Source organism: Haliotis asinina, chromosome 8 (genome assembly GCF_037392515.1).
Source record: "Haliotis asinina isolate JCU_RB_2024 chromosome 8, JCU_Hal_asi_v2, whole genome shotgun sequence".
NCBI classification, from domain to species: Eukaryota; Metazoa; Mollusca; class Gastropoda; order Lepetellida; family Haliotidae; genus Haliotis; species Haliotis asinina.
This window is the reverse complement of record NC_090287.1, coordinates 43,273,056-43,292,631: the sequence shown is the minus strand read 5'-3', so window position 1 is coordinate 43,292,631 and position 19,576 is coordinate 43,273,056. Positions and strand designations below refer to the sequence as shown.

Sequence of the window (19,576 nt, the reverse complement as noted above, 5' to 3'; positions counted from 1 at the left end):
CCTTGTAAACCTTTACTTCATCTTAATTAATTCAACCTCAGTTTGAACATTTAATCAGACAACTTTAAATGACAATATTGTATTACCTGCACTTGTGGAAACATAATGTACAGAAATTACCAGCTAGATGTGGACTTGCAACTCGCATGCTGTGATAATGACCAACTGAAAGTTTTCGAATTTCACAATCAAATGATATTCTTGGAATTGATGAAAGAGTCGACGAGCATTTTGGCACTACTTCATTGCTCCATTGTTATTTTTGTACACTGTGGACCTGAAGCTTTGAGAAGGGGAGACAATTCTCATTTTGTGACAGAAAACGACTGACAGTTATAATATTTCACAATGAAATGATACCCTTTCAACTGATGAAAAGGCGGAAGGGTCTTTTTGTATTACACCTGTGCTCAACACCACAAACGGGTCCACATTTGGGTTAATGAAGGTGTTCACTGCACCAAACTAATCCTCCGACTGTATAACAGCTGGGAGAGTGTGTAGAGTATGTATTATAGTGCAGTGCAGATGATCTGACTTTTTTCGAAATCGAATATACATGAGATGAAATGAAGTAACATTTACGTCAAGGAGAGAATCAGCCATTGACGTTAGCTATATTGGGACAAGCATTGGTTCAGACATGGAACAAGATTCCCCAAGCATTCGCCAATCGCTTAGTGTCGTTTATGTGTCATCATTATCAAGCCTGCATCAATACCAAGGGTGGATACACATGATAGTGATTTTGTGAACTGACTTTTCACATCACATCTCTTTAAGGGCATGCCGCAATGCCATACAGGTTTGTTTGTTTTGTTATTGTTTTAAACATATTTTATTCGAAAAAGAAATGGATTGGGCACAAGTTATCCAACTTAAGAACGCCCTCTCCAAGAAGTTGCATATGTCATATTTACAATATGAAAACACTGACAACAGAGATTTGTGGTACAACTTCAAAAATCTTTCAGTTATGTTAATATATATGTACATGTTCAAATAATATTTCGTTTCATGAAGTGGCATGACCAAACAACAACAGATCTATAGTACTAGTATTTCCAGAAATTATTGAGAATCATGTTGCGTCATGTAACTCATTACGTTTATTAACTTCTGGCGTTTTACTCACATAAACATGTTAAAACATCATCCTTTTACAGTCTCAGTCTTGTTTTAGTACTTTGTTAGACCTCCTCGCTCAGCAATGCATGCCTGAATACGCCTAGGCACACTACCCATCAAAGTTTGTAGGTAATCGTGTGACAGGGTATCCCAATTTTGGACCACCTCGGCCTTCATATCTTCAATATTTCTCAGTCCCTTTTGGTTTATTCTGTCCTTCATGACTCCCCACACATTCTCAATTGGGTTTAGGTCTGGGCTGTAACTGGGCCAGTCTAAAACTTGAACATCTTCGCCCGACAACCACTGTTTTGTGTAGCGCGCAGTGTGTTTTGGGTCATTATCATGCTGGAAAATCCAATCATCTTCATACAATGTTTGTGCTGTCGGAAGAAGGTGACCATTTAGAATGTCAACGTATCTTTCTTTTGTCAAGTTTCCCGTGAAAACACACAATGGCTTCACTCCGCGAGCCGATATGCCACCCCACATGTGAAACTTCGGGCTATGTTTTGGTCGCTGGTAGATAGGTTTGACAGTATCTTTGGTCCAAATTTTCACACAGTTAGGGAAAAGCCAAACAGAACTTTCATCCGAAAAGAAAACATTATCCCAATCTTGATTTTCATGAGCCCGACACCAGTTTAAACGTTTTTCCTTTTGTGCATCTTTCATCAACGGCGAGGGAATTCCACGTTTTTTCACCCAATTAAGTCTCTGTAATTCCTGCCTAACTGTTTCATTGCATACCTGAGGACTTCCTCTGCTAATCATTTCATTTCTGATGTTCTCAACACTTTTCAATTTGCCCCTACTCACAATCTGCCCAAGTCTGCGGCGATCCACAACACTGAATTTCCTAGGCCAACCTGCCCCTGCTTTGTGCTCTATCCCGGTTTCTGTTTGAATATTCTTCAAAGTTCTGTATACTGTAGACAGAGGAATACCATGTCTACAAGCTAACACTTTAGCATCAGCCTCACCCCTTTCAAAATCATCTAGAATGACCTTTCTTTTCTCTCTTGCTGTAAATTCTGCCATGTCAACACAGGAAGCCGTCTGCTCAGACACGGGAGATAACTCTTGACGTAATGAGCTGCCTTCTAAGCCTTCAAGAGTTGTCTCCCTTATTTAGTATGCTTAGTGCATAGTGAAAGCCCTTTTTCCAATCTTAGCATCATTAGAAAAAAACCCAAAGATTTTCTCAATAATTTCTGGGAACACTGTAACTTATGGGTATGCAATGTTTAACGACAGTATTTACATTTACGAACAATTCTTTACGCTGCTTTGAAAATAAAGAACATTTTAAAAGGTAATGCCATGGGTTTTCACAAGAACAACCACAAGTACAAGAAGCCTCTGATCTTAAATTAATTCTGAATAAATCGTAACTTAGCGGACTTCTATTGTACCTTAGTTTTGTGTGGAGAATGTTTAATTTCCTTGTACCAGACGAAAAGAAATATGGGGCTAGAGTTATTTTACTTTGAAGCTTTAATTCAAAACCTGTTAAAGAATCCATTTGTTTTGTTTCTATGAGAATATAGGTCCACATTCGTATCGTAGATGGAAAACAAGATGATGAGGAATGTTTCAATCTCGTAAATGGAAGGGAGATGTTTAAAGAGTTGCTAAGGTTGTAAGATGAGTTTTGGCCTGCACATGCAGGCAATAATTCCTGAAGGTAAGATGGTCCAATATTGTGAAGACTTTTATAAAACAAGCAAAGTTTTCAAATTCACCTACGTCCAGCAACAGTTTCCCAACCAGTTTCAAAATACAAATGATCACGAGAAGTATACTCTGGAAGTCAGTTCAGTTGTACAACCATCCCACAATTCACGCGCATGTTCAAAATGAAGACGAATGAAACCAGTGTAGAACTTATTCGTTGTTCTTTTTAACTAAAACCTCCTCATGGAATTTATCATTTTCTAGGTTTTCTTTAAAATATCATTAATGTGATGAAACCAGCCTCCATTTGAAGATAATGTTACACCAAGCTGTTTATAAAAAGGTCCAGTTTTAATGTTACAGCCGTAAAATGTAAATTGTCTAGTTTGTCACTTGTGGAGAAGAATACAGCTTTAGTCTTATCAGGGTTATATTTCAGTAACCAGTTCTTAGCCCAATCACTTGACGCCGTGAATAATAAACAAAGTGCTCTGCTTATGGAGTTGACAGTCTTCTTCAACAATTGATGACTAATTTTATCTGGCCCGGTTGCTTTCTTGGAATGAATTGAATTAATGATATCAGACATTTCTCGCATTGCTATAGTTATCATATCAATTCATGTTCTTTGACAAAATTTAGGAAGTTCCATGCATTCATCATTAAGGTTTGAAATCGATTGAAAATATTCATTGAGCTTGTCAGCTTTACCTAAATCAGAAAAAATAGATGGGCGCTCGTCGTTACTGTTTTCTTTTAAACCTGGAATAGTTGAACAGGAATTGGAAGATTTCACAATGTAAGTAATGCTTTCCAGTGAGATTTATTTTCTGCATACATTCCAAATAACAGTTCATCCAAGTTTGAGTAAACATTTTCTATGGTAAAGGTTTTCATGTTATTTACTTTGTTACGTTGTTTCCTATATTTTGTAAAGTGAACATCCATCCTTCTTCTTAAAGCTTTTTTTCCTAATCTAGCGTTTTTCCTGCTTTCTCTTCTTAATTTTGAATCATACCAGACTTTATCATTAGGTCTGATGGTGACCACCTTTGTTGGGATGCACGGTTTTGTGCTGAAACTAAAATGTTCATAAATTAACTGACAAGCTTCATTTATATCACTGCAATTATTGTATCAGATTTAATTTCTCAAAATCGCCTTTCTTATAACACCATACGTCTCTAGTATAAGTCAGTTGTGTAGATATATAAACATTGATATTAACGTAGGTACCTTTATGATCACTTATGTTTTTACCGTAATCTATCACATCACTGTCTATTACTTCGACATCATCGCTGACAATAAAAGGATCTATCAATATACTGACTTGTTTTGTAACTCTAGTCGCTTCACTGATAACATTTCGCATGTTGTTCCCGTCCAGAATGTTATGGACAGCGTGAGTCATGTCAGACAACATATTTACATTTATGTCACCAGTAACAATAACTGTACTGGATATGTCTAGGGTGGCTTCGATAGAGTTGTCAAGTCTACTCCAAAACTGTTCCTTATTATATTCTGGTCAGTAGATTGCACAGACAATTGATGGTTTATTGGGAAGAAAACTTCAACCCTGATTGATTCGTCGTTTATACTTTCCAGTTGAACAAGTCTTTTAAAATTAACAATGTTTCTAACGTATATCAAAACACCACCACCGAAAGCATTTCTATCCTTTCTAATGGGGTTATGAAATTATCCCATATTAAATTTTCAGGCCGAAAGCTATGATTACACGATACCATTTAGACAGTGAATCAAATGCATCATATGTCATATTTGGGATTTCACTTTCTTAGTAAAGTGCAAATTCTAGTACTTATTTGACATCGTGTAATCATAGCTTTCAGTCGTGGGAGCCGTGCCAATTTACACTCATCAGAGGGGTACACAAAGTACGCAGTCTAGACTACCAGTTGTCCGACTTTCATTATTGTGGAAGTCGCGGTGGCTGTGCGGGCTAGGCGGCTGACTTTGTGTGCTGGAGATTAGGTGCCTGACTGAGGGTGCGGGTTCGAATCCCGGATGGGACTCCACCAAATACGTACTAGAATCTTTACTTTACTTAGAAAGTGAAATCCCAAATGTGACATATGTTGCATTTGACCACTTCCTAAATGGCATCGTGTAGTCATGCATTTACATTGTTGAAACTTGACTGAAGTAAGCACAGAACAAGAATGACATTGCATGTTTTCCATTCAGTAACAATTCGAAAGCTAGTTGAATTTCTTGCGAAAGGATATATCTCAAGTTGTGACGAATCGTACAAAGTAGGTCAGGTCTGATTTGAAAGTGTTTGTTTGAAGTAACAACGCACACCTTGATATAATCCGATCGCCGCACGATACTGTGTTATGTCATTACCCATATGGTTGATTGAGTTTACATAAGAAAAGCAAAAAAAAAGAACGAAAAAGCGGATACCTGATCATACAGGTTTCAATATTATGGTGTCAACAGTCAAACAATGACTAAGTAAACACCACAAATCTTATCTTTTTGCAATAAAAATTTCATAACATCAAATAATGCACAGTTGCTTTATTTGACCAGAATACATGCACATGCATTGAGTGAGCGTAAATCATAAGGGCACAGCTGATTAATATTATTTGGCATGGTTAACATGTGCACTGATGTTCCTACACCAAGCGTGCTATCTTGACTGTATATACACCCTTGTCATTTTCACTGTGACCTGATTCTGCCTTGTGAAGAATGTGACTTGTGTCCCTTAACAAAATATGTTATATCCAATCCTTCAAACATAAAAATCACTTAGGCGATTTGACTGTAAACGATCAACCTCTGTAATTTTTCCCCAGCCCATGACTGTAGCCATATCAGCATTTTTGGCATTCTGCTGTTGATTTTGTAAAATGGTTTGTTTGAATGCGCAATCAACGTGCCCAATAGTCCTTTCTATTGTAGAAGAAAAACACAATTATGAAATGGAAAAGATGAATACTTTGATATATTTTGTTCCAGTCCTTGACCTATGTTCACCCTCACCCTGTGTTCATGGCAAGTGTTTCAAAGTCTTCAGTGGAGTACCTTCCTTCTACTGTCTGTGTCAGCCCGGCTGGAAGGGACGCACATGTGATTCAGGTACGTTCCCATTACTTACTGATCAAGTAAAATGGCACACATATTGACTTAACAGCCAACAAGCATCACACATCCTTGTTAGTTTCTCAGAGATCAACATGTATGTCCAGAGTATGATGTTAAAACCTACTGTCAGATTATGTCCAATATGGGACATCTATCAATAATTTTTGTGTACTATTAGAAGCAAAATAGCATCCGAGAAGATAGATGATAATGATTATCATTTCAACTGTGTTAAAATGCAGAGTTAATTTTATCTTTGAGAAAAAGTCTCACATTAAACCTCCAATCTTCATTGTTGCATGACATCTTATTGGACATGTGACTGAGTGGGTGAGTTTAGTTTTACGCCGCACTCAGCAATATACCAGCCATATGGCGGCGGTCTGTAAATAATCGAGTCTGGACCAGACAATCCAGTGACCAACAGCATGAGCATCGATCTGCACAATTGGGAACCGATGACATGTGTCAACCAAGTCAGTGAACCGGACCACCCGATTCTGTTAGTCGCCTCTTACGACTCTTTGTTTGTTTTGTTGGGTTTTTTTTGCCTTTTATGGCAAGCATGGGTTGCTGAAGGCCTAATTTACCCCTGGACCTTCACGGGTCTTGGACATGTTACTAACAATATGACAACTCCCAACATGTCAGTAAGAGAGTTATAGTAGATCGGCGTGTCTAAGAATCTCACTGCCAGTCTGCCATATTAAAAGCATTTACGTATACAATTCCAGGTTTGCGACAAATTAATGGCAGAACTGTATGAACTGTGGAAGTTTGAACTGGTGGCACTGGAACTCAGCGGAGAGATAGCACATCCTTGTGATGCTTAATGTCCAACAGACTTAACAGAATGAAGTATACTCTTAGACAGCAAACATTACTGTTCTGAAAAGGCTGGCTGTTTTCCAGGATACTGTCCCTATACAACACCTAGTAAGGAGAGGTGAAATGGGGTTTAATGTTGCACTTAAGATTATTTAGCTCATATGACGACACACGTGCGTATACATGTGTGGCTGCTTGCACTAACCAAACTTTAAGGTCACATGCAGCCAAAAACTCAAACATAATTAAAACACAGTTATCACTTATTCATGATGCATTAAATGCATTGCTGATTAAGAAAACACAAATAAACAAAATTATAAGCGGGTAACTGAAGTTGTGCATTGCATATTACCACTAGCAGGCAGACAGACATGTGTGTCAATAAACCAGACATTGCGTTTTCTTTGTGACTGAGTCTGCTTATCACAATCAACATGTTTTTTTGTGGTGGTGTGTGTGTGTGTTATGTAACGAGTAGATGATTTACTTGTTTATGTACATAACCAAGATTAGACTCCTGCTCATGGCCTCATACTCCGGGCAGGCATACTGTTTCAAGCTCTGAGACTCTGCAAACCTACTCACTGCGCATGTGTTATGAAACCACCTTTTCCCCCAGCGTTTTTTTTTCAACTTTATAAGCTGAATTGGCTTTTTTGATGATTTGTTTCGGTAAGTGCATACGGAAAGGTATCAGAATCTGCAAAGTTGTATTTTACGTTGGATGTGACCTCTAAGCTAGTTTTATAGTGCTAGCTCACTGAGACACTATCCTGTAGTTAGGCACAAATACCCCACACAGACACATTAAACAGACACCGAACCGACCAGTCCTTGCACCCAATATTAAAAGCAGAGCGCCCGGCAGACAGACTAAGAAGTACCATAATTTAATGTCTTTTGGTATGACATGGCCGGGGATGGAACCCGTGACCTTGAGCATTCCAGGCAGACTCTGTACAGGCTGCTGACTTTGCTTGACTCTGAGGGTAAGGGTTCAAACGCCGGATGGGACTCAACCCAACAAAAGTACTAGAATCTGTAATCCCAAATATAACATATGTTACATGAGATGAAGTGCCACATATTTTTCTGTTACTTTGAATTACATAACATTTACACAACTTATTATGAAGTGCAGTTACTGTTTCTTGGATGTGTTTATGACCATCAAATTGTGATGAGACAAATGTGTTTGCAAAACGTGAACATATCCTGCTTCAACATTGGTACAAACAAGTCAACACTGGAAATTGCATCCTCCAGCATGTTCCTGAAACTACTAATTCAACAGGTGTCTCAAAATACCAACAAATTCTTATAACATAGCTCTTTCTCGAACATTCATTTCACAGTGTCTAAACTTGACAAATTTGATGTGTGATCACAACACAAACCTGATGTGAAATATGACTACACCATCATTCCCAGCGTGAGTACAACCATAAACCCAACTACAAGGGTGACTGCACCCTCGATCCTGACTTCAACTATAACCACCACTTCGATCCTGATTCCAAACACAGTTGTGCCCCCGGAAGACATGAAAGGAATCAACTGTAATTTGCTGGACAGGACCAGAAATGTCTGTGGTCCAGTCACTAGTACAAAATCTTGTGCAAAGTACTGTAAAATGTGTTCATGACAGACAGTAGAAAATACACAAGCATTAACCTAGTAGCACATGAATTCCAGGGCAATTAAAACAAGCGTCATCAGAAGATAAGATATCCCCCTGGCCCCCACATATTTGAAAGAACATATCATCGGACAGTTACTTGATGTATTTTTAGACTGAGGTCGAATCATTTCCATGGAAATCATACAAAATATAAATGACACCTGTAAACAGCAAAAGGTACCAGACTTCAAAATGTGTTTCATATATCAGCCAAATTTTGCAGAAAGATATTAAGAAGTTTTCGAATTGTGCTCTTTAAACCGAGCCTCATATATCTGCCAAGATCTGTTGAAAGATATCAAATGGTTTTCAAGTTGTGCTCCGGAAACGAGGCCCACCATCCCTTTTGAGAATAAGTCTGAATCATTTCCATGGAAACCTAGAAAAATAAAAGTTACAAAAGCCTGTAAATAGCAAAAGGCGCCGCTTCAGGCTGTGTCTCATATATCTGTCAAGTTTTCCCGAGAGATATTTAGGAAGTTTTTGGGGTGTGCTACAGAAACGAAGCCCATCCTACAGAGAATAAACCACACATTGGTACATATGACGCGAAGAAAGACCATGAAAAGTGAAAAGTTAACATCACACTTGAATAATCACATGTTGCAAATAAATAGCACATGACATGTCAGTGAGGCCTCATTAACTTGTGTATAAGTTTGGTGAACCTGCAGCATGTGTAGTTTCAGTGCTATGCTATGGCCAGGCAACCATCAAACACATTTTGCACCAAGTCATGTTTCCATACAAACAACAAGATAAAAATTAATTTTGAAACAACTAGCAGCAAAATAGCAAAAGGCACATCTATGTGCTTAATATGTGTGTGATGTTTGGTGAACCTAGCATGTAAACTTTAAGAGATATGCTCCAGACAATGTTGCGTGATCACCAGTGTGAGGAGATGTCATTATTGGAACTATAAGAAGGTGGCTAATCTTCTGCCAAACTACAAGTCAGCTTTATATGTTTATTATTCCAGACCACCACTTGGACTAAGATTTTTCTTGATATGATATCCACAGACAGCTATGGCCACAACAAACTGTATCAGTCCTATACAAGTACCATCTTTATCTCTTTCTGGGCATTGAACCCTGTCATGTAAATCACAATCCAAAATATGAGCAAGAGCCAGGGTAGTGATGCTTGTCCCATTCTTGACTTTTCATTCTTTGAGAAATCTGTCAGTGCTCTAATTGCCACTCCAGACAGATCTTTCAAACATAGCATACATTCAATGAATGCAGTTACTAATCCTGATAATATTGCTGATAATTCCATTTAGTTGTTATACATTGTCTTGTGGTATCCTCTACTTGAAGAGTCGTAACATATACTACTAAAAACAGAAAGGCATAGCTGAAAATAAATTATCAATTTATACACTTAAGGTTCAATATTAGAGGGCAGTCATGAAGAAAACCTGAATCACCATTAACGGTCCAAAGCTGCAAGAAACTATATGCAAGTGTTCCAAGGTCAAGGTCGCAGAGGTCAGTATCTTGTGTGGCCACCATTAGTATCAATGGTTGCTTGGCATCGACTTCACCAGATTCCAGATGAAGTGCCTGGGAACAGAGCATGTAACGTTTGTGGCTGATGGTCATGCTGTTGCACACGACAATCAAATTCGTCCCATAAATGTTCAATAGGGTTAAGATCCGGTGATCATGAGCACCAATCAAGAACCTGGATGTTATTCTGGGCAAGGAAATCCCTGGTTATTTTTGCTGTATGCGGGCAAGCATTCTGGCGGTTCATGGAAGGAAGGACATGAGGCCTGATGATTTCATCACGGTAATGTCGAGCTGTCAAATTGCCCTGGACCAGAATGAGATCTGTCCTGCCACGCGTAGTGTTCGTTACAACATTGATACACACATGCTCTTCCGTCGGGACGTCACAGCATGTAAAGTGACTCATCACTGAAGATAACAGTTCTCCACTTTCGCAATGGCCATGGCAGACGTTGGTAACACCACAGTCTGTTTTGTTGCTGATGTTGACGTTTAAGGACAGGTCCTCGCAAAGATCTTCTGGAACGAATACCAGCCTCACGTAAGTGGTCCCTCATGGTGTGATCAGAAATTGGCAGTACCAGTGTTGTGGAGGATGCTGTGGTGAACCTGTTCCACAAATGTCAAAGCCGAATAAACCTGTCCTGAGCAGGCGTGGTCACACAGGGTCGACCTGACCTGGGGCAATCACGTATTGACCCTTGCTGCTGGTAGCGATGCCAAAGTCTTGCTATGGTACTCTGTGACACATTCAGATGCCTTGCAATCGCAGACTGTGACTCCCTAGTCTCCAAATGACCCATAGCATCAGAGCCTCATTAAGTCTAGGCATGACTTTAAGACCAATTTCAGATAGACAACTGTTGCAAGAGCATTGAAACCCCCCAGTTTTTATTGGAAATGATGCATGGAATGTGCGTGCAAAATAAAACACATGAATTTCTTCCCCTTCACAATACGTAATTTTCTGGATAAAATTGATATTTTATACTTATCCTGACTCATGCTTAATTGCTTACCTCCTCTTCCTGGCGAAGGTAGTGGAACAGCTGAAATCCCTAGAAGTTCCCTTCTAAAAGAAGCAGACGTAAAATTCACACTCACACATGTATTACCTCCCCTACCATGCACATGGTCAGCTGACCGCCATGATACTTCACTCTCTCCTATAATCGCCCGACATGAGAATACGAGAATTCAGCTGTCTGTGAGGGGCGGCTGGGAGGGCTTTCGTCATGAGTTAGGATAAGTATGAAATATCAATTTTATTCACAAAAATTACATATTTTTCCTTATCCTGAACCATGCTTAATTCCTTACAGATTCTGATGGGAACGGCAGTGGGTCAGACCATGCTGGATTCTGCTGTCTGTTCCAAATTACGTCCAATAATTTCCCCCCTAACGGGAACTTGTAACAGCGATAATTCATGCTTATTCTTCTCATATTCATTGTAGATTTTGGGGGGATTCACATCCAGTTGGACTTGTCTTCCACAGAACGCTTTGTTGACTGGCACGTGACCAAAAGTAGCTAGCGGCCTGCTAGTTTCTGATGCAACTAAATGTCAAGATACAGCATTCGAGACTAGTTGCGACCTTTCTTCATGTTCAAATATGTTCATAATGAATGCAAGGTCCTAATCACTCATGATAGTCTGTTCAAGACGTGCGCATAGGCTTTCCACCAAAAACGACAAGTGACCCAAACTAACGAATGCCAGAGACGTCCTCTGTGGCTATGTCACAGAAAACACTGTGTTTGACTTCCAAAAGCAGCCCTCCATTATAGTTGATAGCGAGCAAGTCCCATGTAGCGCTAGTGGTCAAGGCTCTGATTTCGTGTGTGTTGGAGGCTCCAAGAGGTTCTTTGTAGGTTTTCAGTGTAACAGCTCTGATCTACACTGAGACAGTGTTGTAGGATACTTCCGTAGGTGTCTCAGGTGATATAGAGATAAACAGGCGCTTGAAACGTCGCCTTCTAGACTTGGTACGTGCAATGTATATTTTCAATGCTCTCACTGTACATAATGATAAATCTTGTGTATCGTGAGGTCCTAAGATAGACAACAAGGCCGGTATACAGAACTGTCTATCCGGAGACCTGGTAGTTGATTCTTTACTATGAAATCCCATCTTAGACCCAAATGAGATGTTTCTTGATTAAAATCTAGAGCATGAATTTCTGACATTCTTGCAGCTGAAGCCAAGGCAAGTAAAAATAGCGTCTTTTGGAGTCAACATTTCAACTGAAGTCCAATCAAGCGGTTCATACGCATCACTTGTAAGATGTTGGAGTACAATACTTAGGTCCCACTATGGAGCTCTAAATCTGTGTTGGTGATCTTCCAACTTGAACGAACGTAGTAAGGCAAGAAGCTCTGGTACTTTAGTCAGCTTGGTCCCTGTTCCCATGGTGACAACTGAGCTGAGAGCTGCTAAGTATGTAGATAATGTAGAACCTTTAAGACCCTTAGAATGACGTAAATAGCGTAAATAATCTGCTATTTGAGGATGAGTTGTCTTGTTCGCCGAAAAGCCCTTTTTCCTGGCGTATACCTCCAAACGTTCCCACTTGTCGTCATAAAGTGTGTGAGTGGATTTCCGTAAGTCAAAAGTGAGTGCTGTCACTGCTCTCACTGAATATCCTCTGCGTTTCAAACAAGTCTCAATACGGTCCATACAGCTTGCGTTATCATTTCTTGAATCTTGACCCATCGGTCCTCCGGAACTACAATCTGATTCAATGTAGTGATAGTAGTAGGTGTCTTCGTCTGGTCATATCCTGAGGTGATGTGAGCAGATCGAGTAGACATTATCACTGACATAGTGGTAATGGAGAGAGTAGAACTTGTTCTAATCATCGGCTTGAACTTCGACCCATCAATCCTGGGACAGCAATGTACATCAACGTAGTGATGAATCAAATCCCGAGGAGTTAGATTCTCAAGTCACTCAAGCTGAGTTAGTAGCCTGATAGTGAAGTCCAACTGTAGACTGAGTGGACTTCTCCCATGATGCCGTGAAGATATGTCATTCTTCATCTTCAGATCATCAACGCTGAATGTGTTGACATTTCAAGGAAGTCTATTTATAGCTGGCTGGCTGTCCGATCAGAAACTGTAGAAGATCTCTATGCAGTCTATGACACTGTAGACGGCTAAACTAGCGTGTAAACGACATGTTTCCATTGTTGAATGACTGTAGGTCAAATGTAGACGACTTCCTAACACTGGAAAAATAACATCACATTCTGTGCAGGGTGTTGTCTCTCGAGGACCAATCAGATTGTAGACATGACATCACCGGTGTAGCAGATAACTGATCATCGTGAAATCTTGTTCAAACGGTGATACCCTTGCTAGCTTGTCCGTAACCATGTTGTTTGAATGCTTGTCTAGATGAGTAAAGCGCGAGAAACGATTTCCACCGCTTGAAGCTGATGTAGATGGTCTTCCAAGTAGATGTGTCAGAATTTTTCCACCGAAGATGATACTGTCATCTCTTGTGATCGGATGTGTACTTTGCAGTGGTATGTTGCAGTCATCTCAAAGAATCTTCGTGACGTATTCATCGTTGAGAATTCCCCGTTTCTTCCAGTCGAATTGAAGACATTCACCCACTGAAGATGGTTGTATGGGAACGGCTGAGGGTGGAAAACTCTAGTTGTTCCAACCCTGATCTTCAATGTTTGCCTCCTGGACGCTCCGGTATTAAACTTTTTATCTCTCCTTCTCTGGACTCTTGAGAACTTGGGTTTGTTAGTGTAACGCTGACTTGTCTGCTTGAGCACCGTTGTCAAGGTGTCAATGAACTTGATCATCATGACTTTTCTAAAGTCTTGGGCAATCATCCTTGCCATCTCTTCAATCTTGTCGAGGGAGTAGATTCAGTCCGCAGCAGTTGAGACGAGGTGTTCAGATGTAAACTGCTGATCCTTCTTCTGAGTGACGAAAGTTGACAGGAACATTCACTCTTCCTTGTTCACAGGATTGCTGAATAATGTCGTAGATAACTTTCTCAGAAATCGTAGATGCTGGAAACGTTAACGCATGTCTTCCTTCTTCACCCTGTACGTGTTGGGTTAGTTGGAATCCTTGGATGGTAAGATCATTTATGATCCACGATGTGACTTCTCAGGCCGAAAATAGGGCTTCCTCCCGTGACAAATCACAATGGTGTCTAACTTCGTTCTTCCTAGAGTAAGACGAATTCATAGATCGCCGACGATCCCGACTGTGTGAGTGTACGTCCGACTTGGAGGGTGACTGCAAACGGCATTTTCCATGAATAGGGGAGACTGAAGGAGACCTTCTCTGTTGATGAGTCCATCCACGAGTGCACTCACGCGAACGCATGACATCACTCGCCCGAGTATAACTATTCGTGCGAGCGCACTCACTCGGCATGGGTGTATCCTTCTCTGTACTGTGACCTGATGACCGGGACCTGGATCTTCTGGAGTGCTTGCGTGCATGCACCTCTCCTTCATCATCAGACATGAGTGCAGGTCTAGATGAATGCTCTTACTGATTCGCAGTTGACGTCATTGACGAGTGCAGCCGTCTTCCTCTTCCAACTGTCGCTCCATAACATTCATCATCTGCATTGTGAATTGTTGCATGAAGGCGCCTGTGTCGAATGCATGCGGTGCATGCACTGACGATTGTCTTGAAGAGTTGTCTACGATGCCCAAGGTTGCAGTCGACATGTGACTAAAGTCTTCACTCCATATCATCAACGCAGACTTGTCAAAAAAATTTGATGTTCTTCTAAGTGGACGATGTCTTCCCAGAATGATTTCTTCATCAAAGAGGGATGATTCTGCGATGATCTTACAGATGAAGACTTCGACTTTGATGACTTAGCTTTCTTGGGCTGTGACGGCCCTGCCTCAACAGACGGTTTCTTCTGAGGTGTTGGGAGGGGACTCGCCCGACCCTGGACACAACCTTCCATATCACTGGAATGAATCTCAGCATCAATAATTAAACGGTTGCCCAATTTTATTTCACCAGATTTAGACTTGGCTAATGTCAGCCGACGTTGCTTATCTCTAGCACGTCTGTGAACAGACCGTAAATATAAGAATTCTGCTTCAGACAAATTAATACAAAATTTACGAGTATGAGCAGACCATAAAGGTTTACACGCTGGCTAATATACAAGTTAAAAACCGCATACAACACAAATCTAGTTAGAAAAACCAAAAGAATGAAATACTTGTCGCCGTATACTGGACGCTGGGTGCCTCCAGCTGCCCTCGTCGGGCAATAGGCATAGAATGAACCTGACCATGTCCATGGGAGGGGAGGTAACACATGGGTGAGTGTGAATTTTACGTCCGCTTCTTTTAGAAGGGAACGTCAAGGGATTTCAGGTGTTCCACTACCTTCGCCAGGAAGAGGAGATAAGCAATTAAGCATGAGTCAGGATAAGGAAAAATGTATTGCATTTATTGAGGAAAACGAATTTTAGTGTGTTTTGGCGAGTTGTCCTCAATGACAATGAATTCAAACTTGGAAATGTTTGCAGACAACGATCGCCATAGACATACTGATTGCAATGATTCAAATATGAAAAGTTACATTGAAAAATACTACCTATGTGTATCTTTTTTTGAGTAGTTTACTTCCCAATATGAATCTCTAACTTAGTGACAGATGCCAAAGACAAGCAATATCCTTTTGTTCTTCCATGCAAAAGGGCTGGTATGGTCCAAGCTGCCCATGCGGTCGTGGAGCTTAGCCCCTGCTTACATGTTGACTGTGCTCTGTTACGAAACCTGTTCCTGCGATCCATATGCGCTGAGTTGCCTGTGCTACCTGAAGTAGAACATCACTCCTGTTGTCTCTGTTTTGATGTCCTCTAACAGGATTGGCTGACCACCTTTGGAAAATGTTTTCTGTGACAAACAATATGATCCATACATTTAAGTCCGTGGCCACGCCTTGTGTCTCACGGTATACCTCAGCTGTGGTTACACTTGCAGGTGATGTAGCCTGTGACTCCATCCTGGTTCTCTTCCTGAGATTTTAATCTACTAGAGTCTTTATCAAATTTCCAAAAGGTTTCATAGATGCCAACAAGGCTACCTCTATTATCAACTTGGGTTTCACCGCTAGTGGGGTAGGCTGACAAGACATGCCGCGATCAGAGAAGACAGTAGGGATGTCTACTTCCTCAAGTCCAGCTGATAGTATATGATCACCTCAGCATCTGCAGGCACTTTTTTTGACTCAGATCCTGCAGTACAGTTTCCTCATCTTCTTATATCCTGTACCTTTTTTCAAGAATCAGAATATACTTCTCAAAACCGTCACTGCAGATGACAAAAAAGCAAGAATGTGTCAGCACATTCCCAGGAGACCCTAAGTGTATTCTGAGGCCACCAGAAGTCATTTGAATAAAACATGTGACTGAAAATCAAATGAAAGTTATGAACTGAACTTGCTACAACTCTCAACAGGCTGGTTGCTAAACAGTCTGAGTTACAATGCTATAAATGTATAACTCCAACTCTGGAACATTTTAAAAACCCTTGGAAGGAAGCAGTTGACAATATGGATTTTATTTGTGTACAGTTTCATAGAAAGAACACACAATACTCTTTTGAGATATGGTCCTTTCAAACACTTTGAACAGTGAAGAAATCAAACTTACTGGAAATGGACAAAACATAACTGCTTAACAACCCAAGTACACCAAGGTTAGACAACCTGGTGTTTGTGTGAGCACAGGTGCATAAATACAAACCTATTAGTTTTAGAGATTTGGTCCTTACAAACACGAGTACGAACACAGTCAAAGTCAAACTTGTTGCCATGGAAACAGGAAACATTAGTTTTCTTTAAATTCCTAAACTGCAAAAGACACCACTTCAGCCCTTGGTTAATACAGGCTGGGATGAAAAGTGTTTCATGTTTTTTTCAGTTGTCATCCACAAAGAAATCCCACCCTACTCCCTTTAGGATAAAAATCATTTTCATGAAAATCAAGAAAAATATAAATGCCAAAAATCTGCAAACAGCAAAAGGCGCTACTAATGGTTTTTGAGTTATGTTCCAAAAGGAAATGATTACTAACAGACAGATGAGGCACTGACAATATGAACAATGAGTCATCAGAAGATGACAGATCCCCCCGGCCCCCACATATTTGAAAGGACAAATCATCTGACAGTTAATTATTAAGTTTTTAGACCAAGTCAGAATTGTTTCCATGGAATTCATGAAAAATATAAATGTCATATATCTGTAATCAGAAAATGTCACCATTTCAAGATCTGTCTCATATATCTGCCAAGATCTTTTGAAAGATATGAAATGGTTTTTGAGTTGTGCTCCGCAAACGAAGTCAGCAACGTGTTCATGGAACCGAGAAAATAATATATCACAAAAACCTGTAAATAGCTAAAGGCACCACTTTGGGGTCTGCCACACATATCTAATAAGTTTTAACGACAGATATTAAGAAGCTTTTGAGTTATGCTCCGGAAACGGAACACACTTCTCACTTTTGAGAATAAGTCTGAAACATTTCCATGGAAACCAAGAAAATAATAAATCACAAAAACCTGTAAGTAGCAAAAGGCACCGCTTTAGGTTCCGATTGATATATCTACAAAGTTTTGCAGGAAAATATTCAAAGGTTTTTGAGTTCTGCTCCAGAAACGAAGCCCATCCCTCTATTTTGAGACTAAGTCCGAAATGTTTCCATAGAAACAGAGAAAATAATAAATCAGAAAAACATGTAAATAGCAAAAGGTACCACTTTGGGGTCTGCCACACATATCTACCAAGTTTTACTGACAGATATTAAGAAGTTTTTGAGTTCTGCTCCAGAAACGAAACACACCTCCTACTTTTGTGACTAAGTCCGAAACGCTTCCACGGAAACCAAGAAAATAATAAATCACAAAAACCTGTACATAGCAAAAGGCACCACTTCAGGTTCTGACTGATATACCTACTAACTTTTGTAGTAAAATATTGAATGGCTTTTGAGTTCTGCTCCGGAAACGAAACACACCTCTCACTTTTAAGACTATGTCCGAAACGCTTCCACGGAAACCAAGAAAATAATAAATCACAAAAACCTGTACATAGCAAAAGGCACCACTTCAGGTTCTGACTGATATACCTACTAACTTTTGTAGTAAAATATTGAATGGCTTTTGAGTTCTGCTCCGGAAACGAAACACACCTCTCACTTTTAAGACTATGTCTGAAACGTTTCCATGGAAACCAAAAAAATAATAAATCACAAAAACCTGTATATAGCAAAAGGCACCACTTTAGTTTCTGATTGATATATCTACCAAGATTTGCAGGAAAATATTGAACGGTTTTTGAGTTCTGCTCCGGAAATGAAGCCCACCCCACCATAAGACTAACACCAAAATGTTCCATGGAAAAACCAAAAAAATATAAATGCCAAAACTCTGTAAATAGCAAAAGGCACAACCATAGGCTGAGATTACTATATCTATCAAGTTTGGTTTAAAAATATTGAATGGTTTCTGAGTTATGCTCCGGAAACAAAATGATGACGGACGGACGGATGACGGACGGACGGACGGACAGATGAGGCGTCTACTACTGTAAAATCACTTATTTTCGCGCAGCTTAATTTTCGCGGAAACAGAAAAATTGACTAATTCGCACGGTTTAATTTTCGCGCATCATCAAAGTACAGAAATCATGAGAGTATAACAACACAGGAAACTGTAAACTGTACAGAAAACACTTACCCTAGCTGTCGTCCTGTCACCTGCCTAATTAATTGGGGGAAACATGGGCCTTCCGCTACGTTGAGAAGTTGTTTGTTCAATGACGGGTATAAAGCATCTGCGCATATCGTTTTCCTTCATGCTCCGAATTTTGTCAGCATGGCACTACAAAAGTGGCTTACGAAGACTGTTTCAAAAGCAAAGACACCCGGCCTCCCAGATCCAAGTCTATGTGACAATGAAACTGAAGCACAATTTGTCATGGCAGCTAACATCGCTGTAGATTTGTTGGAAGATGAGAGAATGCCTGACCTCAAAAAGAAAAAGCGAAAACGTGCAGAGTATGGACTGTATGATGAGGAACTTCGTGCTAAAATCGGTTTATGCTATTGAAAATGGAGTCATGAAGGCAACAAGAAAATTTTCCAGTGAACTAAAGAGGAAAGTCAGTGAATCAACTGTTCGAGGAATGAAAACAAGCTTTTTAAAGCAACAAAAACAAACTGGAGAAGCCCCTCGCCGATTGGTCAAGGCAGTCAGGGGTCAAAGGGCAAAGTTAGGGGAGGACGAAGAAGACATCAGAAAGTGGATTAGAAAAACAAGATTGGCCGGTGTTGCAGTAAATGTCCGTACGCTGCTTGCAGCTGCCGATGGGATAATGAAGAAGTTCCAGTATATCCCCTGCAAACGATGTAATGTGTGATAGTCACGTGCTATGAGAAAAACCATTTGGTTTTCTTGTTATGGGATCTGTGTCATTTTGACATACATCACTAGCTGAACCTGCTCTTGTAAAATATGTAGTGATCTTTTCAGAATGCATACCATTCATGCATGTTAAATCCTGTTGCATGTAAACCTTTCATAAAATAAATAAAAACTC

General features: G+C 40.0%; 1 protein-coding gene across 2 annotated transcripts in view; it reads left to right on the top strand.

The window, feature by feature from the left end:
* Window positions 1-7,172, top strand: part of LOC137293536 (uncharacterized) — a 77,128-nt gene extending 69,956 nt beyond the window's left edge. Inside the window, exons 15-16 of one of the 2 annotated variants that reach the window (XM_067824151.1) lie at window positions 5,806-5,925; window positions 6,666-7,172. In XM_067824151.1, coding sequence (XP_067680252.1) covers window positions 5,806-5,925; window positions 6,666-6,697 — 152 coding nt within the window. In that variant the 3' untranslated portion in view covers window positions 6,698-7,172. The remainder of the gene's footprint in view (window positions 1-5,805; window positions 5,926-6,665) is intronic. The other variant, XM_067824150.1, reaches the window with a different exon arrangement.
* The last annotated feature ends 12,404 nt before the right edge of the window (window positions 7,173-19,576 follow it).